A 27,383-nucleotide genomic window follows, 5' to 3' on the forward strand; every position below is an offset into this window, starting at 1 on the left:
ACTTTTATTACCTTGTGCTCTCCTCTGCAGGAGCCATTCATCTTTTTTAGATGAAGCTCCACTGCTGTGCCGCTGGGTTGAGTGAGGTCAAAATGACTCCTGTTAGGACACTTCAAGACGGCTCCTTTATAACCATTCCGTTTGTCAGCGCTTGGCGTGCAAAGTTTCATTAGCTCATATGGTTTGCATGGTCCAGTCAAGCTGCACTTAAAGCTGAACCCAAGACCAAAAACAGGAAGTGCCCAAAAAGTTGCTTAAATCACCAATGGATACTGGTTTTGACTCCCAGGTTAAATGTTCCAAAAATAAGAATGCCTGGTGTCAAAAACTTTATTGATTTCCTTTTTTTTTAAACTTTTTTTTCATAAAAATTGTTATGGAAAAGGGGGTTAACCCTTTAACACAAAAGCTTTAGCTTCAGTGTTGACATTCTTTTGACTACTGACTACTAATAGACATTTCTGTAGAAGCCAGTGTTGCCGTCTAGCTACCAATGCTTGCATTTTAGATTTACAAGTAGCAGGGTCAAAAATGCGAGAAGTGCACAGATCAGCGAAGACCCAGCGTTTTAATCTTTTATGTATTAAAGAAAAAAAGTGTAGTGTTAAATTCACCCAAAAAATGTCACAGACATGTTAACCAGCCTTTTTACAAGGGCTTGTAATGCCATTTATTTGATACATGATTTGATCGTCTAGTCACACTTTTGTTAGTTACCCTTCAAACAATTTGTTGACATTTTTCTTTGAAACAAATTTGAGATATTTGATACGGTGAAGGTCTGAGACACACCCAAATTTAGCCTCATCAGTTGCAATGACAACAGCCTGCTTCGTAGCTAGAACTGCAGGCCAGAACATATGACATATTGGTTTGTATTACTTCTATTTATTTATTTATTTTAGCTCTGTGGTCATTACTGTCTTTGCAGTGAACTCTGAAATAAAAGTGTCAAATATGTGGGACAAAGGAGACTGCCAGCTGGAGGCTGTTGCCAATTCACTCAGAAAAGTAGTTGTGGAGGGTAAAAGCTACCAGACAATAAAAAAAAACAAATAAAAACATTTTAATAAACTTTAACTCTTAAGTACAATTGCCATTAAGATTAAATCTAGTCAAATGAAGTCAACCTTTTGTGTTTTGATGTACATTTTCCTCCAAGGTTGGAGTATTTTACATTGGACTGAATGGAAACCATATATTGGTCTCTTTTTCTTTTTTTGGCTGTTAAACAGCTGCTTGGGAAGACATGGTACATATACTTTGAGAAGCTTGATTTACCATACCATTATACCATTAGGATGATAAGGCGTGCCATCAGTGATTGATCTATTTTCGAACTTGTGCCATAGACAAGGTTCATCATACTGTAAGGACACTAAGGGAGACAAGAGTCAGAGATTAATCCATCAGTCAGTCAGACTTTATCAAGTTTGTTCACAGTAATTCTTTTAACTTGTTTGTAACACGCTACACGTTAGCCGCGTCAGAAGCATTAGCCACGTTAGAAACGTTAGCATATTAGCAATACCTGTAACTCCTAACTTTGTTTACAACACGGCCAAAAAATTATTGATACCACTAAAACAAGCGTTATTGTGACTACGCTAACGCTCAACCTTGTTAGAAACACGTCAAAAAAACAGTCCAACGCCAGCATGCGTTAGCAAATTAGCTTATTCACATTAACACAACATACAATTTTGACAACTTGCAGTATACGTCTCAAAATGGCTTCAACATCAATACACACAACCAGAATTAATCTATCTAAAAGTCGTTTCTTGAACAAAAATGAAGGCTTTCGAGATTGCCTTCTAGTTCGGAAAATACGATGTTTCAATTGCTTCTATTTTAACGCAGCCTGCTTACACATGTACAGTATTAAATGTCGGGTTTTAGTAATGCTATGCTTAATTCTCTTTTATTTTCTTTTTAGTCATACTGTACATTCATAAGTCTTTCATTTTGAAGGTGTTGAAAGTAAAAGGATGTTGGATGACTCCTTTCCATGTCCAAACAGTTCTCACACTACATCACCATCTGAAGGTGTGAAGTTCACACAATGGGAGGCTGTCTGCAGCACACAATGGCTTCATTTGTGTCGTCTTTAAATATTCCTCCACCGTTCAGCGGCACTAAAATAAAAATAAACTCTCTGAGTGTTTACGTCGTGGAAAACGATTTTTCTTGTGTTCCTCTGCTCCCTTCGAGAGTCTTAAAACTTCAGCTGAATGGCAGATTATTTGATTGAATGTGTTCACACCTCTATGCAAGAGAGCCACATTCCTGCTGCCAATAGAAGTGAATGATTTGTCCCATTGTTGGAGCCAATGTTTTTTTCTTCTCTTATTTATTTTCCAGCTTTTCAATGCATTTAACAGGTTACGGAAAGAGAATTATATTTTCTTTTACGCCTGTTTCACCAGGTTTGACCATCTTTTTTTAAGATAGTCATTGCAAGCAGTGTTTTAATCAGTTTGACAGTGTTAAAAGATTTTATGCCTTAAATTATAGCGGATGAGTTTGACTGCTGTAATTCAAATCTTTTACTGGATCCAAATCATTTTACATTTAGTTTGAGTTTGAGGTAAAGCCTTCTAAAAATCCAAAAGAATCTTGAGAGGCAATTTGGAGCACAAGCAGAGGAAGGAAGGAAGAATCTTCGATTTTTGGCTGCCACTCTACACCTGAGGTGCACGCTGTCCTCAGATAATATTGGTTTTGGGTGCTGCAGTTATATTCCTAACTCTACTGCCAAGCACAGCACCATGCAATTAAAGGAAGGAGGCATGAGAGTTTGGACAGAGCTTTGAGAGAGGACAAACTTTTCTTTATTTAAAAAATGACACAGATATTTAAAATGCAAAAAAGGACCAGAAGTGTTAATGTATCTGATTTGTCTAAAGTGACCTTCACATTGCGAGTTCAAGGGACCACTTTTAATGAAAAGTATATGTAAATGAGCGTTTCAGACTTCCGTGTTAAAAACTCTCAGGATCACACACAGCGCCGTTTCTATGACCATTTTTGGGCTCTACACACACAACATTGAATGCGCAAGTTAAACCAGGTCAAACTTTTACCAATCGGGATCTCGGATTTGTTAGTGATGGATAGGTGACGTCCCCTTTAATTCGCGGAGATTCATGAGATCTGCACCACTTTGACATTATGCACCAAACCTCTACCAACTTGAGGTGGTGGACAAGTGCTAGTAAACAGCAGAAGAATTAAAAAAGAAGCCCTTCCCTGTTTGTCCAGTGTGAACACTAGTGGCTAAACACATATTCAAGAATGTGCATTTAGCCCGGTGTGTTTGTAGCTTAATATGTTTGACCATTGAGGGAAGACAGACAAGCATTGGTTTGAAGTTGAAAGGTTTGTCTAAGATCTCTCCTCTGGTGTGTAGAGCTCCCGGACGGCCCGGTCAGAGGAGGACAGGGACACGCTGTGGGATGCCTGGGGGTCATGGAGCGAGTGCTCTAGGACTTGCGGCGGTGGAGCCTCCTACTCCCTCAGACGATGCCTCAGCTCCAAGTAAGGACGCCTCTCACACAGTTGACTGATCCATCTTTCATCCTCGTCTGCATTCTTTCATTTCTGAGGTACGTTCTGGTCTTCTGTCCTTTTTTTTTGCAAAGTGGACTGCGTTTGAATGAGGCCCGAGAGGATCTCAATAATAGGGAAAAATGACAAGGAAATTATTCTTACAAGAAGCCTAGACATAAAATAACAGTTTTTTTTATATCATAGAGTGAGCTGCCCTCCAATGCATCTCAGTCATTAAATAATGATTACAAAAGAGGAGGATATGATTTAAAACGAAGTAAGAACCCGCTGACCTTTCCATAAATGGAAACCTCCATTGGGCAGCTTGGTAACACAAGTTCATTCACCGTGTGAGGTAATCTTGTTGTTGGACTGATCCGAGCCTGGATTGATTGCCTTTTAAAAGCCGCCCCACTCTCAAAGTTCCAGGTCGTATTTCTAACACAGTGAGTAAATCCCCACAATCCACTTGTTCCATTCCTTATGGGAGCGTTCAGAACTCATGCCAAAGTTGGCCAAGGAGCAAGCATAAACTCCGAGTCCGTCAGTGAAAGGCCCGATGATTGTTCATTTTCCCCGATTTCCCTGTCGTGTTTTTTTCTAACGAATCAGACCAGTGTGTTCTAGCAGGTTCTGGTCCCTTTCAGGAGTTCTACGACGTGGTAGGGCTTTGAGGCTCTGCAAACATTAGGATCGCGTCAGCTTCACGGCAAAGACACCTGCTTGCCTGAGCTCCAGGCTAACTAAGTGATCTTTAGGATTCATGCCGGTGGAGCGGCTAAAATGGCGAATTACAACTAGATTTGATGGGCAAGTGAGGCAGAAAAAGGACTGAGAGGGTATGTTTTCCATACAAACGTTGTCACATTTATAGACTGGGAAATAGCAGCAGGCTGACTTCACCGCATTCCTTCATTTTTACTGTTCCCAGAACGTATTGCTCACTTGGCTAAAGGTGGCCGGTGAGGTATGCTACTGAAGTCACGGGTCCGTCACCGCTGAGGGGGCTTCAGAGGGGGACTCCAGTGAATAGAAAGATCAAAACACAACCCGTTTGAGCAAAGGCAAAGTGAAAAAACGGCACATATCAAAGTAGAAAAGGATCACAAACCAGTCACTGCATGAAACAGTAGACCGTCCAAAACCTAAAGGTGCCAGACCTCCTCTGTCCCGCTCTGTAAAAACTGACATCAGTTGCTTTTTTTGGGCTGCTTACTTCATATCAACACTTCCTTTTTGCCTGTGTGGATATTTTTAGCTCAGGCTACTGGATGGTAAAGCACTTGATGATTCAAGAGGTTTTTGAGGTTAAAGTGTGTAGAAAGACCTCTTCATTCAGGCTTAGACGTCAGCTGTAGTGACCAGGGGGGTTTTAGAAAACCATCCTCCTGACCTGCTCCTCTGGAGCATGGGAACGGGAAGCTTAGGCCCAACGTCTGGTGGCAAATCAAACACTGTCATAAAAAAAAAATCCACACAAGTCTTGGCATCAAAAAAGACCTCACATCCCTCCAACTATGACTTTTTATAAACACACGTTACACAGAGAGCTTATCGCTCCGACATACATACACGACGGTGCATGTGCAGACGGATCACCTGGTCCTCATTTATCCCATCAGCACAGCGGCCTCAATTACAATGCCAGCAGACTGCCGGCTTGGAAGCAACATGTGAACAGATGGATTAGGTGTCACTACGAGAAAATTGCCCCTCGAACAATTTTAAGTTTTAATAGTTGTTTAGCCTAACTTCACTTTGATGTTTTGGGGTAAAGTCAAGCAGAAGATAAATTACAAAAACTTGTTAATCTTCTCATCATAATAAAAAGTGAAAAAAACTCTCTGTATGATCTAAAGGCTTGAAATTTAAGGGTGTGACATTAAGCAACTGCGATAGTTTGGTTTCAAAGTCTATTTTTAGCTGCTGAGCTATTCAAAGGCAATTTTCTCAAAGGCATCCCATCCAGTTAGCTTGGGCCTGGCACCAAGATTCTGTCTCCAACTGGGGACCACCGCCTGCGAGGCTGACGGAGAACAGACTCCCTCCTCTGCTGTTTTTCTCTTGTACACCCATCTCAGGCCACATTTAAATCAACACGAAACGACGGATTTGTTCAGATTAATTGGAACTCCTGCCACGAGAAAAAATAAATAGATAAACTCAGAAGTAAAACTTCTGAAGAAAATTAATCTTAATATGGAATTTCTGTGTATTTCTTTGTTCAAATTGTGTAAATCATAAAGACAAAAAAAAAAGCTGTTTTAAAAAATGTATCTTTGTGGCGTAGAAAATACCACTCCTCTGCTTAAACAGAGAGCTCTCAGCAGCGAAGAGGGCAACGGGGGGCGGGGTTGCTCATCGGCAACAGTCCTGCCCACAACTAAGAGGGGAATTTCGATTGAACTCCTGCCGCTCTGGAGACACTATGTCCTAGAAAACGACAGGTTCTTTGATTTGGGCAGCATAATCTAAATTAAAAAACCACGGGGAAGGTTTTAACAACAGAACAAAAGATGATCAGAGTGGGACCATAACTCCAGTGTTGACTTTCTTTGAACCGAAGAAACTCTTCAGTTTATGCAATTAACGTAATTCCAACAGATTCTGAAGCTGAAAAAAGTAGTGAAGTGTTTACATAAGCAACAGTTTTACTAACGTAAAGTTACTTTACTATCGTAGAGTGTTGCATGTTGGTCGAAAGCTGCTTTTATCTACGTTAGAATCCGTTGGAGTGAGGTTAATTACGCTGTAGGTATAGAGCGGGTGTTATTTTGCTGTCGCCGACAGCAGCTCTGATGTTAAAATAAACATTTTTTTGTCCAAACGGGGTTTACAGTAAAGTCTTTTTTTGTGCTCTATAGAACTGATTTGCTTGCACTTTCTTAAATCTGATCAATAACAAATCTTTCCCCTGAAAAAAGTCTTAAGGAAATATTTTCAGAAAGAACATAATTATTTTTATAGTAAATGTCAGTATTCAAGCAAAGATTACAGGGGATGGCATAAAAGGTTTTTTTTTCTCTGCTGGGAAATGTTGAATTTAATAATAATAATTTCAGAAGTTGCTACATTTAGAAGTGAGGCTGTTGTTTTTGTGCGCTGCGTAGTTGTGTGTCTCTTTGTGTCATTTGGCAGAACCCAGTCACAGTGTGAGCTATGTGTTCTGTGCTCCAGACCTTGTGATATTTCAACCTCATTGTTTTTCCACTAACTTATGGTGACACTATGATGAATCCCGGCCTACTGGCCCCGCCGCTGCTCAGCCTCTGTGTTGGAACTTCCAAAACGGCAAGACGGAAATGAAAAAGGAAATTTGTTTTATTCGTCCGCTTCTTTTTATGTCAGCTTTATATATTATTGGTCCCAGTGTGAATTTCAACACCGCTCTTTGCTACCTGTCTCTCGGCTCTCGGTCTTTGAAAGTCTCGCGTTTGGGTTCTGGCCCCATGACCCGCTGTTTGGCTTGGCACGGGGGCCCGTCTGGATCTGTCACAGGCTCTAATGTTCCTGCCATGCCACACGCTCCACATCCACTCTTTGCACTCTCTCAAATAATACATGAAAAAAAAAAATCTTAAAGGCTTTCTCATGTGTGAGTGCAAGCCCTGCGACATCCTGATTCCAGAATAGCCGAGCCTCAGAGACACTGGAATTCCTCTGAAGTTCCAGAACTCTAAATATCAGTTGATAAGTTTCCACTGTGGTCTCGGATAATGGGGTGGACCCAGTGTCACTGTCAATGGCTGTAAATCCCTCCACAGAAAAGCACAAAGGAACACTTTTTTTTAAAAAGCTGTGAGCGTCATGGTTCTGGTCAGACTGGATCCAGATCTGTTCCAATGTCTTCAACAGACTCAGCCCTTTATGAATCCCTGCGTCTGCTCAATCTGGACCACTGCTGAAGTGCTGTCCAATGGGTTTTAATTGACTTACATCTGTTTAGTACCTTTTGGTTTCCAAAAAAACAAGAAATCCTGTGTCAGGCAACTACTTTTAAATATGATCAACAACAGACATTTGTAAAAAACAGAATTTAAGGGATTTCATTCAAATAAATTGATATACATGATCATTGTATATATTAAATTTGTGACTTTTCTATTATTCTTTGGAGATACCTATAGCACTGTTTCTGGAATACACACAACAGGAAATGAATTGTAGCTTCATTTGATACTTAACCCCATAGCACCGTACCTTTAGCTCCAGTGTTTACATTCTTCCGACTACTGTAACTCTTCAACCATTTACGCAATCAGTGTAATTCAGCTTATTCTGTTGTAGAGAATAGCGACTCTGCACTGTTATGCAACACTTTATATTAGTAATGTTTTGAACATTGGTGCAAAGTCACTTTTCTCATGATCGAAGTCACGTTGATTCACATTGATAGCGTAAACGGACAAAGAGTTACAGTATGTCAAGAAGCGTGTGTTTTATAGGTGTCACTGGTAACATTACCAGTTTTTAGGGGTTAAAGACTTCAATTTAGAAACTAATTACAAACAACAACAAAAATAACAGGAACATCTGGTGGCCAAGTGATGTTATTGCAATTTCTCAAGAATGGGAGTTCAAAATTCCTCTAACAACATCAAAGTTTAGCAAAGACCATATGTTCCTTACAATCTGCTATTACTTGAAGTTCATTAACTCAGTGGCCTAGTGGAAGAGTGTGCGCCATGATATGAATGGCGCATGAATCTACATTCAAGTCATACCAAAGACTCTAAAAATGGGACCCATTGCCTCTCTAATTGACACTAAGCATTAATGGGTCGGATTGGAGGATTAAACCACCAAATGATGTGTTGGTCACACCCATGTGTGACAACTACATTTTTCCTGCTGACTGGTTTTCTTTCTATATTTAAAGAAGTTGAAAAAGGTTTTAAAAACCTGCAGTGGAAACTGAAAAAATTATTTGTTAAAAGGACACGTGTTTAAAAAAAAAGGCAGAAAAACTTACCCAAACTCTAAAAATAGTACCAGATTTGAATATGTAAAGAAAAAAATCTTGATTGTACAAAATTCTATTCTCTTAGTAAACTTTATTTGAAGATCATAGAAGCACTCAGATAGTCCTGTTTTATTCAGCACCAAAAATCCCAAACTGATGAATCCAGCTGGAATTTAACCATAAAACTCTGGTAACAAGCCAAACAAGCAAACCTGTGTTCACAAGAAAAGATGGTCTTTGTTGTAAGTGAACCCTGGTAGGATTTACTGAAAGTGTGATGCAGATGGAGTACCTGCAAAAAACTATAGTGCATAGAGAGAATTTGATTAATGCAATACTACGCCCAACCAAACATCTGTTGATATTGTTTCTAGATTATTTAGTTTAATTCCTCTTAAACTTAACTCTCATAAGGACATTTTAAAGGCAAATTTAAACCAAATGAAGACGTGAAGGGGCCTTTATCATGCAAAATGAACTTTTTTGAGTTTTTAAGTGTATAATTACTTACAAAAATCAACCCTAAAGTGGTATTTTGATCCATTCATGCATTTCTGAGTTTTCATCCAAAAACCTGCTCTCTGAGTACCAGCCCCTCCCAATCCACGAAAATGAGCGGCTTCTCACTTTGAGACATAGATAAGTGAGGAACATCTGCCTTCCAAGAACAGTCAGCACTGCCAGCACCGCCCCCAGGCTAACACAAACACCCACTTTCTCCATGGAGCTAGCAGTGATTGGCTAAACACTTTCCTTTTATACGCAAAATATGCACATCCATCTTTGCAAAAGGTCGGATGTTGTTAGTTTTTGTGGGTAAAAGACACGCTGCCGAGGACAACTCTAGGTCGCCATGAAATGGACGGCACCCACGAGGAGAGAAAGGCGGAGCCTCAGAGATCGAGTTGTCTTACTGCGGGTTGGAAAACGAACTGTGAAAATAACTAATATTTAATTAAAAAATGTGCTTTAGTGTGCTAACGGAAATATATTATCATATATATTGATATAGTTTACTCTAAAAGACTTAAGAAAAGCACGATAAAGGCCCTTTTACATTTCAGAATTGAACTAAGTTTCACCAGAGTAATATATTCTGCTAGCCCCATTGAAAATGCCTTTCTAAAATGTTAAAGTTGTAGCATATGAAGGATGTTCTCACTGACTTTGAACTTCACTGAGGACATCTTGTGTCTTACATACCTGAAGAATCCAGGATCCTAAAGTTGAGCTGCTTCTAATACAAGTTGATCTCTACGTCTTTCGGGGCTTTGCAACTTTAAGCAGCAAAACTCTTTTTATTTGAAATACAAATATTCATGCTTTGTATGTTTTCTTTATGGGTTAATTCCACAATAAAATTCAATAAGTTCTCACTTCTGCGTTTGGTTTGTTGTTTCTGCATCCTGACACCAAAAAATAACATCAAAATTCAGTTAGTTATACTTTTAAAATTTTTGCAAATGCACCACTGGCTCATGTCTCGAGTTGCTAAATGATCGCAGTGGACCCTTTCGCCGCTCAACAATGAGAAAAGGTAACAGGAGTCGGTGGATAAAATGCCAGTTGCCTCGGGCAGAGGTGATTGGGGGAGCATTTTGGTTTGTTTTATCATTCTCTCCTAAAGCCAGTTCAGCCACATGTTGGTTTTTGTCCTCTGCAGGACCTGCGAGGGGCAGAATATCAAATATCGCACATGCAGTAATGTGGTAAGTTCAGCAAACTCATCTTTATGTAATGGATGTCAATTGAGCTTTCAAGTGGATTTTGACTGAAAAGAGAACTGGGGGAAAAAGGATAGAGCATCGAAATACTCAAAACAATACTAAGCTCTGCGCTCAAGCGGTGATCTGGGATCCAGTGAAGGAGAGAAAATGAGAAGCTGTTTTTGTTTAATCTGGTAATTACATGCAGCTATCATAGCCTTGGCCACCAATGTGATTTTCATTTACATTCTTCCTCTTCTTCAAACAAGAAAATCTGAATTATTTCTTCTATGGCTTGCCACAGGACTGTCCTCCGGATGCCGGTGACTTCCGATCCCAGCAGTGCTCAGCTCATGCGGACGTTCCATACCAGGGTCAGTTCCACGAGTGGCTGCCTGTGTACAACGATCCGGACAACCCGTGCTCACTGAAGTGCAGAGCCAAGGCCTCGGGCCACATGGTGGAGTTGGCGCCCAAAGTACTAGACGGAACACGCTGTTACACAGAGTCTCTGGACATGTGTATCAGTGGAGTCTGCCAGGTGGGACAAAGTGCCTTGGACCACTTTTGCTTTTGGTCAGCAAGAACTCTAATTAGTTTATTTGAATTGGTCCTTATTCTCTTTCTTTGAGAGCCTAAAGCACATCTCATTGGACTCAAAACTTTGGGACGAAGAAAAGATTTGTGATTGTACTAATTTAAACAATCAGAAAAAAAGTGATTTAATAACCAAAAGCATTTCTAGAAAGGGTTTTAGAACCACTTTGGGGCTTCACAAGAACAACCAGCTGACCACAAAAGCTAAAATTTCAACTATCCCTCATCACTGGTCCTTTAAAAGTCTTGATTCAATTGGAAAAACAAAAAAGGCTTTAAATGACCTTATTTTTAAAACACAGTTTTATTTTGAGCAAATACCTTTTTGACAGATAAAACAAAGTTGACCTATTTGATCTGCATGAATCCTGTTACATATGGAGTAAAACCAAAATGGTACTTCATAAGAAGCACATCCTTCCAACAGTTAAACACGGGGGTGGTAGTATGCTGATTAGGGGTTCTGTCTGAAATGTATAACTTGATAATAATAATAATAATAATAATAATAATAATAATAATAATGGACAACCTATTGTAGCTGAAGAAGCTTGTCATCTATCTATCTATCTATCTATCTATCTATCTATCTATCTATCTATCTATCTATCTATCTATCTATCTATCTATCTATCTATCTATCTATCTATCTATCTATCTATCTATCTATCTATCTATCTATCTATCTATCTATCTATCTATCTGTCTGTCTGTCTGTCTGTCTGTCTGTCTGTCTGTCTGTCTGTCTGTCTGTCTGTCTGTCTGTCTGTCTGTCTGTCTGTCTGTCTGTCTGTGTCTCTGTCTCTCTGTCTCTCTGTCTCTCTGTCTCTCTGTCTCTATTCCTATCTTTATCTGTCTGTCTATAGCTTTACACCTGTTTACAAGTTTAGAAAAACATACAAAGTATGTAAATCCATGAGGACTAGCACACAGAAAGCCCGACTACCTCCTTGCATTTGCTTTAGAAATAAAACCCAACGAGAATAAATTTGGGGATGTGGTTTTGACTGAATGTGCAGGAAGTGGTTTACAATGCACATCTTTTGTGGTTGAGTGGAGTTACTTCCCCAGGCAGCGCGTGTGTTTTGGTCCATGTATTTAAGAGCCCGCACTTAAGAAACAAAATCACAACATGGTGTTAACCTCTGTCCCACTGGCAGAAACTAAGACCATGTCCATCTATCATATGACAATAAAAAAATCAGTTTGAATTCCACTGAAACGGACGTTTATCCATGGAGTGTCAAAAAAAGAAAAACACTTTACCAAAGTACATGTCCAAACATTTTATTGTACAACTCTGAAAATTCTCAGTGATTTCAGTTGTACCTCGCTGAATAGAACATATTTTGCAGGTGATTTCCATTCATCTAACCACTGTTTCTTACAGATTGTAGGCTGTGATCATGAGCTGGGGAGCACAGCCAAGGAGGACAACTGTGGCATCTGCAACGGGGACGGCACATCATGCAGGCTTGTGCGAGGGCACTACAAATCCCAGCATGCTTCTGGAAAAAGTAAAATCTCTTTGCTCTATTTTTGTTATAACTAAATGGCGTGATACCCACTATTTTACTATTCAATTCAATTCAATTCACTTTTATTTGTATAGCCCAAAATCACAACAACAGTCGTCTCGATGGACTTCGAAGTAAAACATGAAATCAAAAGGATCATGAATACAAAGAGTTCAATAGTAAAATACTAAAATGAACTAACAAACTGACTAAGCTATGCTGGCATCCCTGCCCTTAGACCCCCCTTCGCTGTAAGGAAAAACTCTTAAAAAAAACAGATTCCGGAAAAAACGAGGAAACCTCAGGGGTGCCCACATGAAGGAGGGATCCTCCCCCAGGACGGACAGGCGATTTACCAGAACTCTTAGAGAAGAATTAACTTATCTAAATCTACAACTACACATTTAATGTCCAGCAGACGAGCTTCGTCCAGCCAAAGTTGGGGGGGACGGCCGGGGGCACGAATCGAGCCGTAGACAGGATCCACAGCCAGGTGTAGGAGCAGGAGCAGAGACGACCCAGAGACGAGGTACACGGTCAGGAACAAGAGCACGGATAAGCCAACTGGAATCTGGAAGCACTCCCACTCCCCAGGAGTGGAGAGGGAAAGAGGGAGAGTACATGAATCGCAGTGCACAAAACAGAGGGAACTAAATGATGAATAATAATCAAGAATAGAGAAAAGGAGGGTAGAAGTAGACGAGAAAAGAGGACAGAACCCCAGTGCACCATAGTTACCCCAGCTTCAACTTCTAGCAGCCTTTTAAAACAAATAGTTATTGTTATTAAGTTTAATTTAAACATATTAACATTAAGTTAAATAATCTCTGAATACTAACTAGTCTGATAATAAGCCTGTCCAAAGAGGAATGTTTTCAGTCTAACTTTGAATGTAGAAACTGAATCGGCCTCTCTTACATAAGCTGGGAGCTTATTCCATAAAACAGGGGCTTGGTGGCTTAACGCTCTACCTCCAACCGTACTTTTACTAATTCTAGGAACCACAAGCAGTCCTGCATTTTGCGAGCGAAGTGTTCTTATTGGATGGTAAGGGACTATGAGGTCCTTAATATAGGACGGGGCCATTCCATGTAAGGCTTTATAGGTTAACAGGAAAATCTTGAACTTGATTCTAGAATCAACTGGGTGCCAATGGAGCGAAACTAACACAAGAGTGATGTGTTCTATTCTGTTAGTTCCTGCTAACAATCTAGCTGCTGCGTTCTGAACAAGCTGGAGACTTCTTAAGGAACTCTTAGGACACGCTGCTAACAAGGAGTTACAGTAATCCAGCCTCGACGTAACAAATGCATGGATGAGTTTTTCAGCATCACTCTTAGAAAGTATATTTCTGATCTTAGCAATATTCCGCAGGTGAAAAAAGGCAGTTCTGCACGCCAGAGATATGTGAGCCTTAAATGATAAATCCTGGTCAAGTAAAACCCCAAGGTTTCTAACTGTGGAATTGGGGACTATACTTATGCCATCCAGGGAGACTATCTGAGCAGACAGAGTATCTCTGAGGTTTTTAGGACCAAGTATAATGAACTCAGTTTTTTCTGGGTTCAAGAGGAGGTAATTAATTGTCATCCAGGTCTTGATGTCTCTGATGCAAGCATTCAGATTCTCTATATCGTCATTCTGGTCAGGTTTCATGAATAAATACAACTGCGTATCGTCGGCATAACAATGAAAATGAATGCTGTGTTTCCTGATTATGTTTCCTAAGGGTAGCATATAAAGCGTAAACAGGATGGGTCCTAAAACTGAGCCCTGTGGAACTCCACAGTTAACACGAGTGCACTGAGAGGAATGTCCATTTACGTTAACGAACTGATATCTATCGGACAGATAGGATTTAAACCACTGGAGAGCAGATCCTCTGATCCCTATGTCCTGCTCTAATCTATGGAGTAAAATACCGTGGTTGATAGTGTCAAAGGCTGCACTGAGGTCTAACAGGACCAGAATAGAAAGTAGTCCCTTTTCTGATGCCAATAACAAGTCATTAGTGACTCTAACTAGAGCAGTTTCCGTACTGTGGTGGGGTCTAAACCCTGACTGAAAGTCTTCAAAGAGGCAGTTGTCCTGTAGGGGCAACTGGGCTTTTTCAGAAGAGGTTTAAAAACTGCATATTTAAAAGACTGTGGCACGTAACCCGTTTCCAGAGAGGTATTTATCATTGTTAATATGGAATCATTAATTAGGGGAAAAGTTTCTTTAAAAAGCCTAGTGGGAATTGGGTCTAACAGACAAGTTGAGGATTCCTTGAGGATACTAGCAGCTCACTCAGGGAAAACCCCTAATAATTTCAATGAATTGTACATTTTTAGATCATTATGAAAGAATTTGACCCCAAAGTTTTTACTGTCTTAGTAGAACAAATCTTTAAAAAGACGGACCTTGTTATTTATCTTAAATTCCCACTCACCATCTTTGAATTAATGCTTATCCTTCCTCCCACAGTCCATGCTTCATAGGTGCATTGGTATCTCTTGATACTTCCTTAGGTGTGAATGTTAGTGTGTGTTGGTGTGTGTGTGTGTGTGTGTGTGTTAGTGTGTGGCCCTGCAACAGACTGGCGACTTGTTCAGGGTGTACCCTGCCTTTGCCCAGCAGTAGCTGGGATAGGCTCCAGCAACCCCGTAAGAGGTTAAGCAGGTCTTGAAAATGGATGGATAGATATTTAGACATTCAAAAAAATCATCCTGCTTATTTAAACACCTTCGAGGTTTAATCTTTTTTTCATCCATTCAATGTGGGCACCTACTACCTCCATGCGTTTAAAAGAGTGGCACTCGTTTGTGGAAACAGAAGGTTAGGCACTGTGTGGGTGCAGGTCAGCCGTGCATATAGTGCAGAGATGCTGTCATTGTTGTCAACATTCAGTGTGAGGCTGTTTATGAAATAGATTTCACACAAGCTACAGTAATTTTGGGGTAGGATGTCAAATACAGTTGGTATAAATGGGACTTCAATAGTTGGAATGACAAAGAAATAAAATAATCTTAATAGCTGTTCAGATGTGGTGCTATTGGCCCCTGAATACTCACATTATAGCCCATCTTGCAGCCTTTCCCGTGTTGCACTTCAATCAGAAAATGTTCACCTCTGGTTTTTTTAAATAATTGCACTATTTAACATTATCTCAAGTTTTTTTTTCAAGTGTTATTTATCACTATAGTTGTCATTAAAATGACCAGTACAGCCATTTGGGTGTCACAGGTGTGTGCCACCACTTCACCCCACACTGCGGTGCATCTGCTGTGTGTTAACATCCAAGTATTCACCTTTTGAAAGAGTGAACTGGAGCCAGCTGCAGTCCTCGCTATTAATATAATGGCTGTTTTGATTCCATTTGATGTGTACTTTTTTTTTACTGTCAACTTTCGAGCTGAGTTGAGTCACCCTTTGATGTTGCCTTTGTCTGTCTTCCTTCAGCCGAGGACACAGTGGTCAACATTCCCTTCAAAAGTCGACACGTTCGCCTGGTCCTGAAAGGCCCGGATCACTTGTGTAAGTCCTGGTAGGTCCAGGGTGCCCTTTGATGCAAATCAGTTCATTTCATTTGTTAGAGGTGTTTAAGTTGTCTTTTTTCTTTCTTTGCAAAGTCAAGCACGCTGAACACAACACAAGAACGTGTAACATAGAACTGACTTTTCTTTGGACTGTACTTTGATTTAATGACTTTCAAGTGCAATTTTTCAAATATGATTTTGTATGCACATAAAAAAAAATGTTTAATGAGATTTTCATACCAGACTTCTGTAATATATAGCTCACATTAATACTGATCTGTAAATAACCAATTACTCTTGATTTTAGGATAAAATATTTTTTGGCATTGGTCTCAAAGAAGAGAAAAATAAGGAGAAGGATGTGTTTTTTCCATTCACTTGCTCCGTTTGGCTCAAAGAGGGAGCAAAGGTTTCTACAAATATCCCTGACGTCAAGGTGCCGTCATCCCAACTCCCCACAGGATGGAGGAGATAACAAATGGTTTTATCTCTGAGCAGATTCCTCGCTCCTGTGTTTTTGAATTACAGTTAACTAAATTATTAAATACTTCCCTCTTTTTTTTGCTGAATTTAAACCGTCTGACTGCAAATGTTGGCTGCTGCCGTTTTCTTCTCCGTTTGTTTTCCTTGAAATAGTCACGCTGGGAAGGGCAGGAGACCTTATTAGGGTTCATGTCAGGAGGTGAGGTCAGGTCAAACAAGAGTGGGAGTAGGCTCAAGGGACCGCAGGCCTGCTCCCCGAGATCTGCTCCTGAGCTTCCTGACAGTGATAAAGCGATTCACTAACACAAAAGCCAGACAGCACTCCTTGTGTGTGTAACTGGAGCTGTCTTAAAGCCGGAGGTCTGTGTGCGGCCGATGATAACTGTAGGCAGCTTCACCTACACACACACACACACACACACACACACGGTTTAGGGACCATTCTGTGATGAAATGTAAAGGATTTAGTAAAAATTGAACAACGTTTTATGGAGAGTTTTGGAGAAATTGGTGACCGTACACAATTGCTTTATTTCATTTCTTTAGATTTGGAGAGTAAGACTCTACTGGGGGCAACAAGTGAACTAATGCTGGACAAATCGGGGCAGTTCTTCCTGGACAACACCACCTTGGACTACCAGAGGTTTTCGGATAAAGAGATCTTGAGAATGACTGGTCCACTTGGAGCTGATTTTACAGTAAAAGTAAGAAGTCAATCCTCTGGGCACTCATTGCTGAAAAGAGTGGGGTGTTTTCATTCATAATAATGCCTTGCCTTAAAAGTCTTTTTTTATGGATATATGCAAAAAACAGTCCAATGCTTGGTATATGTTTGTATGGCTCACTAGCTGCAGCTCTATAGGCCATACCGGATTCTAAGGCCAATTTTAAAAAAATCTGTGAATTTACCTATACTGATGCTGCATTTATGTGACTGTGGAAAAGAGGAATTTCTGGTTTTTTGAACAACTGCAACTGATTTAATAGTGTAAATCAACATAAGTCTTGACTTACACTTCCATCATGGCTGAACAAGATGCACACAACCATAAAAACATATAACATTTCTAATTGTGTGATGTTTTAGTCCATTTTTAAGTCATATTGGTGTTTGCACTTTGTTGCCAAGTCCAGACAGAAGGCGTTACCACCTTTACTACCTATATGGTGTGTCAGATTAGGTGGAGCCACAAGTGAGAGTAAATACTGGACTGAATCACAATTCTGAGTGGAATCTACTATTAAACAAAACCCTCTTCACTTTCCTGTCAACTATTGTCTATAGTCAAATTCACCAAAATTCAGTTTTTGTTTTCTACTTGATGTAATGTCATCTCAGACAGCGCATACAACTTAGTTAGCTGCAGAACAACCGACCGTTTCCGCAGATTCCTTCTGAAATCTCATTACTTAAAATTGTAATGCTTGTCCAAACCAAGCTCAGATAACGCGTTTAGATGTAAAGTTTAACTGAACCGCTCTGTGTGAAGCAGAGTGCACAGCAGATCTGGTTTCATACGTTTAGATTCGAAGATATCAGAGTGTGTGTGAGCCACTTAAATGTGAAATTCAAACATGTATTATGTTTAGTTTTCCTGCTCAAGGGACAACATGTGTTGAAGCGATGTGTCGTGAATTTGATTTTATCACAAATGGCTTCAAACCCAGTAGTTGTTTTGGCTTGAAAATGTGTCTCCTTAACTCTGCTTGATGGATCTATATATCACATAACTTTAGAGTGCTTTATTCATATACTAAATTAATTTAATCATAAAAGGCTGCAGCTGGAAATATGCCAGGAATAGATAATGCAGAACACATTTGTGGAATCAAAGAGGTCTAAGTCAAAAATTCGAACCCAAAAAGCTTTAAAAAAAAAAGGCACGTTTTATTATGCAATATAATGGCTACATTCATTTGAAGGAATGTGTGTTAAAGTATTTTTCTAAATGTACAGAGTACCTTTTTTAAATACTTCTAAAGGACAAAAAAATTAGCGCTAAGCAAAATTTAGGAAAACAAATCAAATTTCAAAAGGAAAGGTAGTCATAAAATAAAACAAGAGTGAAATGCTTTTGTGTATAAAAATGTGTGTTGTAAAACGATTACTGATGCTAAGTCATGCTAAACGACTTGCTAGCCGCTTTTTCTTTTCAGGTTTAGCTGAAAAAAATATTGTATTCATATATATTAACATTTTGTCTCCAACATTGTCTCTGTTAAAAATTGCACTTCTACCCTTTAAGATCATCGGTTCAAAGCTAAAAGGACGATTAATTAGCTAGAAATTTTTGCTTTTGAGCCATATAGTAGAGTTTGACAAATTCAATGTCACACATGTTTCAAATTGCTATTTTAACTTGACCTATTGTTTTATTGTAAAAATTGTCATATTTTTACTATGCCTTTTTATTTTAATAGGTGCAGTTATCCAATGGAGCAGACAGTGTTGTTCAGTACATCTACTATCAGCCAATTATCCACCGCTGGAGAGAAACGGACTTCTTTCCTTGTTCTGTCACATGTGGAGGAGGTAAGGAGTTAAAAAAAAACGTTTTAACGATGAAGTTCATCAGACCTTTTTTGCTTAATGCACTAGTTCCCTGTTCCTTAATGTCTAAACAGACTGGATCAAAAGGACTTAATAACAGTTGTCTAAAAGAAGTAGACAGATATCAACGAGACACGGCTGCTGAAAACCCAAGTCCTATCAGCTAAGAAACAAATCAGGGCCACAGTTCTGGAGACTTACTAACAGTAGATTAAAGAAAAACAAGTTTCATGTCACTGTTCAGTAAATGCTGCCTTTGTGTTAACAGTTCACTCTTATCTTAACAAAAAACACTAGCTTAAGCTTTAGTCACAACTGCCCTTACCTGTGGATTTGGGTTGTCTGTTGGCGAAAAATGCGCAAACCTGTAGACCACTTGGTGAACCCGTAGAGCAAAAATGTTGGGCAATATGTCAATACGACTTTTTATGTGACACAAAAGGTGTGGTAAGTGAGGGGCAATTAAGGATGTAGGTTAGATGCAGATTTGTTATAGAAATTGTTCTTTCGTCTTCTCCCTCAATACTGCATACCACACAAAGAGCCTGTAAATGCCTGCTGCGCTGTAAATGGCCATGTTTGTAATGATTAAATCAGACAATCAGATTGTAGTTTACACAGGTGTCCTTTGGGTGATTGTGTATCGTCTGCACACCCCGTACTAACCTTATGATCGACTAGCGTGGGGCGTAAGGTCAACATACGATAGCAGCACCGTATGTGATATGTCCGTGTATCTTACATTAGCCTTACAGACACTTTAGGATACACGTACCACACGTATTTCAATCGTACGTTCCATTTTCATGTTGTCCCTTGAGGTGGCCGTACGAGCCTCAAGGGAACAGCAAGACACACCTTGAGATGCAGACGCTGGTCCGGACAATCCAAAAACCTGCAGCCCCTGTCCGGGTTAACAACCCCCGCATGGGTGCATGAGACTAAGGCTTTACCTGATTAGGGGAGTAATTTGGCACTAGTAAGGTTAAACAAAAAAAGTAGTAAAGGCTTTTTATATTTAAAAAAAATTGCCAACAAATTTAGTGATGTTGTAAAACACCAACTTACAGATATTTCATTTTGTTGTAGGCTACCAGCTGACATCTGCGGAGTGCTTTGATCTCAGAAGTGGCCGTGTGGTTGTCGACCAGTATTGCCTTTACTACCCTGAAAATGTTAAGCCTAAACCCAAGTTACAAGAATGCAACATGGAGCCCTGCCTGGACAGGTTGGCCTCAAAAACATTTTTTAACAGGAACCGTTTCTTAATTTCAACAATTTCGCCAAAGTGTAACTGGTTATTTTAAATCCTCTTTTAGCGATGGCTACAAAGAAATCATGCCATACGATCTCTACCACCCTCTCCCTCGGTATGTACTTCACATCTCTGAGACAAAAGAGTGGCAATAAATAAAACCTACGGTACAGTTTCTGTCTTATCTTCATGGTGTGCCTCCTGTAATCGTCTTGTATTAGATGGGAGAGTAGCCCCTGGACAGCCTGCTCCATGTCTTGCGGTGGGGGGATCCAGAGTCGTTCAGTATCATGTGTAGAGGAAGACATGCAGGGAACCATCACCCTCACAGAGGAGTGGAAATGCCTCTACTCCTCCAAGACGTCTATCCTGCAGCCATGCAACACGTTTGATTGCCCCTCATGGACTGCCCAAGAGTGGTCACCTGTAAGTTTTTTTGGCACCTGATGTATAGAAGTGGTTCTTTCCATAAACCTAATGGCTGGTAGAGTCTCTGGATTGTGCTACCTCATTTAACAACTAATCTGCTTTTTTAACGAAGTTGAATTCTACCATTCCACCCACCTTTGTGTAAGTGTCCAAACCTGCTTCTCTACTGAAGGATTTTCACCTGAACAAGGGCACGCCAAGCCAAACCCCAGGGAATCAGATTTGTGACGCCCTGAAAACCTGGGGTGCTGTTTGCTTTGCACATTCTTCCTCTCTCTTTAAAATGTTTGTTTTGGCTAAAAATATGCAAACTTGTTCTCCTGAGGAGGGAGTTAATGGGGTTTATTAAAGCTCCCTTGTTCTTTACCTCCCTTGATACACAGGCTAAGACGTGTTAACTCATAGTAACATATGTAGCTGAAGTGATGTGTGAAAATAGACCCCCAGAGGTCAGTTAAGGTACATCATTGTTTGTCACCATCAGTGCACAGTGACGTGCGGACAGGGCCTGCGCTACAGAGTCGTTTTATGCATCGATCACCGCGGCGTCCATGCTGGAGGATGCAACCCCACCACCAAACCCCACATCAAGGAGGACTGTCTGGTCACAGTGCCCTGCTACAAGTCTATAGGTAGGTGTGGGGGGGGGCATCTTGTCATCCATTCAGAAACACTCCCACTATATGTTCACGCTGTTTGCGCGTTTGGCTTCAGATACGCTTCCTGTTGAGGCCAAACCTGCATGGCACAAGCAGGCAATAGAGCTGGAGGAGGTGGTGACCGCGAGCGAGGAGCCAACGTGAGTACATATCGTGCGATCCACAATGTCTCGTGAATTCACAACAATTCAAGCATTACTGCTCAGATTTCCCCAAACTAGAAGTTCAGAGCTGCTCTGTGGTGAACATAGAAGAAACATGTAAACAATAAAAGCCTCACTTGGCAGAAATACAACCACTCCTCCGGGTGGGGTTAGGAAGCAAATGTCAATTCCCAGTATAGTGTTTCAAGAAGCACTTGCACAGACAGGATAACATGGAGGTGAAGTTTTAAGGCAGTGGATCATTGCTGTCTGCAGCCATTTGCTTTAAAGCGACATCAAAATGAACACTTTTTGGATATTTTTCGGATATGAATCTTTTTTTTTTTTTTGTGGTGATTTTTGGTTTATCACAGGTGTTCTCAAGCCACGTTCACACTTAACACGATTCGAGTGGCAGGGGTGACCGGTTTTAATGTTAGGTCAATGTATAGACGCGATCAGAGGTCTCGTGGTGTGGTCCTCTTGAACTTAAATTTGTCTTCTTTCTATCAAGATCATAAGTAAATGCTCCTCTAATTTTATTCTTATTTGGATTTTTTTCCCTCCTTGGACTCATGCAGGACATCAAGTTATCATCCATGTCTTCCATGCATTGTAAATAGATTTATAGTCAAAGCTCCCATGGAACGATGTGGCTAAAAACTTTGGACAGTAGCTCCTCCCACACGCGGCAAGAGTGTCAAATTTATAAACGTGTTTTTGGAAAACCAGCATGTCTGGAAGAGCGGCGAATCTGATACTCATCAAAACAAAGGTAGAGGATGCAAGATTGACGTGAGTCAAAACAGAGTAGGACACAAATTTGTTGTGAATCGCATTCACATTTTTATGTTAAAAGGGTAATATAAAAGTAAAGAAGAAAAACATACTTTATGCTAACAGTTCCTTTTCTGCTTTACAGCATTTCCTCTACAAACCTCAGATGTTCTTGTACCAAGTTTCACTTGAGTAATAATGGCTCATGTCCCCTAAAGGTGGACAACATTTGGACGCTATGCATGACTTGTGTTAGCAACCATGTTAGCCAGCTCAAAACATCTGTTAATCCAATTTATCGTTGGAGGAAAAGAGGGATAGAGAAACAAATGCCAAAACATTTGATTTTTTTTCTGTGTTTCTTTTCTCTGAAATACATAAATATCAGTGTATGATTTGACAAGCCAACTAAAATATTTGCACACCCCCATGTGGCCAGGTTATGGATACGAGAAAGGAGTTTTTAATGTTGGACTTTTTTACCGTGAAGCCTTCCCACAGTCTTTGCTGTGCAGCTGCTCCAAGTTTTAGACCCATTTATGCTCCACGACGAAAAGAAAAAGAAAAAACTCGAGTAAATAGAATACTTTTAGTGATGGAGGTTTAATTGACGCGATTAATATGGTGCCTTAGTGGATATCAGGGGGGAAAAAAAGACAAATTTTGTTTTCTGGCATGAATAAAAGCGGAGGTTGTTTTTGAACTGACAGATGTACTTTAACCACGCATGAAGAAAAACATTTCTGCGGTCTCGCTTGTTGACTTTGTTGTTTCAGTTCCAAAGCCCTAACTAAGCAGTGATTCATTTGTTTGTTCAAATTACAATGAGTCCCTGAGCCTTCAGGCCCGGGCAAAGCTCTCAAAAGGAGCAGGTGATCAAATATACATGAATAAATAAAAAAAAAAAGAGTATTACTGAATCTATTTTCCAGTTGCAGTGAACTACATCTATGTAACACAATTTATTACTGTAAACTGCCTCACTGTTTCCTTTCACATGTGCCTCACCGTTAAAAAACAGATGCAATTCAACAAAGAGGGATTTGAGATGATGACGGCTGTATTTGTGGCCGTAGTAACTAACTTTGTCTGGCTCCTCCCACCGGAGACTCTGCAAGATCTGCTCGAAATGGATGTCCTTTTACTGTTTTCACAAAACTTAAGCAGATTTATGCTAAAGCAAATGTTTAGGAATTGATGTTACCTTTCATTCATTTCCTTTTTAAGACTTTCATAGATCTCAGGTCGCTATATTTCCTTAAATTCCCACTCTTTTGATCTTTTGTAAAACCATTCCCAGTGGTAATTATGATTATTGTGTTTTCAGCAAACATGGAAAAACAACAACAACAGTTTTCTAGGACAAAGTTTTTGCAGAGCAACAGTAGTTCATTAGAAAACCTCCTCTGAGTTTTGGGCGGGACTGTTGGCGCAGGTGCAGGTTTTTAGAGAGATGCTTAGGAATGCGGGAATTCAACAAAATATTGCTTTGGGCTTTTTATTTTTGAGGAATTATCATTATAATACACTTAAAAGCTCAAAAAAGTTGATGGGATGATAAAGACCCTTTAAAGAAAAAAGACATTTGGAATGTCATAAAAACACAAATACATTGTGCTGCAAGGACTAATGACGTGATATTCTTGCTGCTATTCTTCATGATGAAATTACTGGGTTATTTTGATCCTTTTTGCTTGCCAGACACCTGCTGCTCATTATAGAGTCAGTGAATCTGTGAGTAGTTCAAAGATGCTTGGAATTCTCGCTTGTCGCTCCATTTTAGCTACAAATAAATAACCTCTACATAAAACGCAAAAATCTTTTTTTACAAACGACCACAGCAGGGCAAAAAAAAAAAGAAAAAAATGAAATAAATGAAAAGCCACTAAGAAAAAGACCCTTTTTGAGCAAGAAGCCAAGGAGGCAGACACTGCAGCCCCCTTCGCTTTGCACGTACCCCCTGTGCACTCACAAAGAGCAGGCTTTACTGCAATTATGAGCTTTTTATTGAGGCGTCCTATAAAGCAGTGTGGCGCTTTTATGTTGCAGTCAAACCAGGAGGAATGCTGCATGTGGGTTAAAGGCTGCTGTATAAGTGGTGCCTTTGGGATGTAAAATAAAGTAAAACCTTTTTAAAGATATACATTAAAGAGTATTTTTTTAAAACACTTCCTTAATTGGCCCTAACATTTAATAAAGAAAACCTCAGAGGGAAAGTTCTATTTACTTGCAACCTCTAACATTTTCGAAGTAAATATAAACCACAAATATTTCCTGTGGTTTAACGATTTAAACGGTTAAACTTATTTTGAGAAAGCAAAGCTATCGTAGAAACCTATTTATTCAGTTTTGAACATGCAAGAACATTAATGTCTAAGATTCTCATTAATTGGAAACCAGTCCGTACAAAACATTGCAAAAACATGAATAAAATATTTTTACAAAATGACCAAATTGTTAAGTATTACAAAAATCACATCTTCAAATCCCCCCTGATTAGAAGAGCTGGCTCCTTAATGGGATGTAAAATGGACACGGTTGAAGCTGTGATGGAGAGGAGGACTTTAAATAAGCTCGTATCCATCCTCTCCATCCTGTTATTGACGGTCAGCAGAGCATCTTCTCCAAGAGGCTAAGGCAGCCTCGCTGTCACACCAACCGCCACAGGAGATCCTTCCTACCTCACTCCATTGGGCTCTAGAACTCGTCATCCATTTGCAATAAATGAACTCATTTAAGGTCTGTCTGCTTTTCTCCAGAGCTGTCATGCAAACCAACTGTTTTTTTTACTGATGTTTTTGTTTCTGATTGATTGATCTGTTCTCTGTTGTCACCCATTGTTTGTGTGTTTTGTATCTTGAGGCTAACGCTGACACTGCAACAACCCAATTTCCTTAGCTGGGATCAATAAAGTATCTTTATCTTATCTTATCTATAAAAAAATAAAAAATGTGTTGGGAGTCTTCGTTTGAAGAGGTGGAGGCAATGATGCGCTTGGATTTTCTATTCAAAATCTCTTATGATGATTATAAATTATTGAAGTTATGAAAATAATGACAACAAAAAATATTATAGTCAAAATGTAACAAAATGAAGCAGTAAAAACTGTGTGAACTCATGTCACCCAAAAACCTACCTGAGCCCCTCACACCTGTAGCTTTTATTTTTGTGATATATAGGCCACAATTCAATAAAACAGAAATAAACACAAAGTAAAACCAAAACAAGGTCTAATCCTAACCTAGAACCAGATTGGCTCCTGCATATGTAGATAGATCGCTTGTAGTGTGGAAGATTTAGCGAATGGATTTTCAACATGTGACTGAGCAACTTGACATGCATCAAAATGAGTTGGATGTGGCGTGGAGCATCCAGTCGTTTTTCAAAATAAAACATCCTTTAGAATCGGATTATAAATAAAATGGAAAAGAACTGCAGGTGTGTGTTTTTTTATTTTTTTCTCCGTGGCCCGGTACCAACTGTCCCACGGACACAAGAGGGCCTGGCTGCAGACATCAACGTCCAGAACTGGAAGTCCTCGAATGGAACCAGAAGTTCCCCCCATGTTGCTTGAAAAAAACTTTCTTTTAACTGGCGACCCTAACAATTACGTTTTTTTTTTCTTTTTTAGCTTTAAGCCGTAACACAAGTTTTTCTAGAGTTCTAGACGATGTTAGGCGCCATCTTGTCTGCACCCAGTTCCTTCTTCACAGACCGGTACCGGTCTGCAACCTGGGTGTTGAGGACCACGGCTTTGACTGAGATCATTTAATAAAAAGTTTTCTTAACTTTCATTTGAAAAATACTTGGAGCTGAAGTTGACAGAGATGGATGTTAGGGCTTTTTTGGGATGAGACCATTTAAATAAATCTCTTCATTCCTCTTGTCGACTCCCTGCAGCTTTATTCCGGGTCCCTGGCAGCCCTGCAGTCGGACCTGTGGCGCCGGGACGCAGCAGCGAACCGTCAAGTGTCAGGTGCTGCTCTCCTTCTCCCAGACTGTTGCTGATCTGCCCGATGACGAATGCGAGGGAACCAGACCTACTTCCAGCCAGCCTTGCTACCGCACTCCCTGCCCTGGAGGTGAAAGCAAGGAGGAGGAAAAGGAGGAGGAGGAGGAAGAGAAGAGGGGGGACAGGACGCCACAAAAGGAGGAACTACACGACTGGGAGTATGAGGGATTTACGGAGTGTTCCGAAAGCTGTGGCGGAGGTATGGATGTAACTGATCTCTTTAATGTGGAAAAGTAGCACAAACAGGAGTGGGAATGCTAGTTATGGAAAGTCTTTTAGGCCTCTTATCAAAGACTTTCACACTTTTAGGCTTTTCCAGATTTTTGGGTCAGTCGTCTTTCAAGGGTGATGGGTTTACACAGATGTCCTGATGTTGGAAAAGCACAATTGGTTCGGCATCTGAAATGACAAAGACATCTCCTGTCACTTAATTCATTCACACATTTTCCCTCTAATGTTTGCGGCCAAGAATAGACCTGCTAACTCCACCACCTAATGAGGTGCTTGTTTGTTCTCTCGCCGGATTTTCTCCTCAGGATGCGGCAAGTGTCTTTTTCTGATGGCTCCTTCATGAAGGTCGTATTGGTGCAGGTGCCTCAGCAGTTTAAAAAAATAAAAAACAGAGTCTGCCGATAGTTTAGCACTTAAATGAGGAACACTTTCTGAAAGTTCAGTTCCTACTTTTCCTGTAAAAGGTCCTTTAAAAAAAAAAAAGATTACCCAACAAACTTGAAAAATCAATTTTGTGTAAATGTTTTTTCTTCTAGTAGAGGTTTCTTATTACTTTGTGGATGTCAAACATTTTTATTTTTAATGTGTCAGGCAACTTCCTGAAAGTCTTCCTGTTTAGTAAAATACCTAAAGAGGGATTTATTATTTTTTGGGATTGAGGAAAATAAAGATAACAAAAATATTTGAGGGAGTTGACAAAGTATCTTCATGCCAACCTTTTTTAGCCATCATTTTTATTTGACTAATGATCTAAACATGTAAGATGTAAGAAACTAAATAAAAAAAAACACTTTAAATATTGATATGTTTAAAATCAAAGCAAAAGAATAGAAAAAATGTTTTTTTTTTCTAATTAACTCTGAAGAACCCACCAGGTCAAATTTGAATGCTGTTTTTTTTCTTTTTTTTCATTCAAATTATGTTTAAATTAATTATATTAATTTATTAAGATTTACAAAGAAGATTTAAAATACTAGAAGAATCAGAGTT

At 39.8% G+C, this 27,383-nt stretch overlaps 1 protein-coding gene across 6 annotated transcripts in view; it reads left to right on the plus strand.

The window, feature by feature from the left end:
- adamtsl3 (ADAMTS-like 3) overlaps positions 1-27,383 on the plus strand; it is a 126,747-nt gene that overhangs the window by 82,199 nt on the left and 17,165 nt on the right. For 5 of the 6 annotated variants that reach the window (XM_023965892.2, XM_023965893.2, XM_023965894.2 and 2 more), the window contains 13 exons: positions 3,413-3,540; positions 10,179-10,224; positions 10,526-10,762; positions 12,209-12,335; positions 15,777-15,851; positions 16,883-17,040; positions 18,758-18,869; positions 19,977-20,115; positions 20,207-20,257; positions 20,364-20,568; positions 21,056-21,203; positions 21,286-21,370; positions 26,051-26,361. In XM_023965892.2, the coding sequence (XP_023821660.1) occupies positions 3,413-3,540; positions 10,179-10,224; positions 10,526-10,762; positions 12,209-12,335; positions 15,777-15,851; positions 16,883-17,040; positions 18,758-18,869; positions 19,977-20,115; positions 20,207-20,257; positions 20,364-20,568; positions 21,056-21,203; positions 21,286-21,370; positions 26,051-26,361 (1,822 nt within the window). Of the gene's footprint in view, positions 1-3,412; positions 3,541-10,178; positions 10,225-10,525; positions 10,763-12,208; positions 12,336-15,776; positions 15,862-16,882; positions 17,041-18,757; positions 18,870-19,976; positions 20,116-20,206; positions 20,258-20,363; positions 20,569-21,055; positions 21,204-21,285; positions 21,371-26,050; positions 26,362-27,383 lie in introns of those variants that run through there. The other variant, XM_023965895.2, reaches the window with a different exon arrangement.

The sequence above is a fragment of the Oryzias latipes genome, chromosome 18 (assembly GCF_053564925.1).
Source record: "Oryzias latipes strain Hd-rR chromosome 18, Olatipes_Hd-rR_3.1".
Classification (NCBI taxonomy): domain Eukaryota; kingdom Metazoa; phylum Chordata; class Actinopteri; order Beloniformes; family Adrianichthyidae; genus Oryzias; species Oryzias latipes.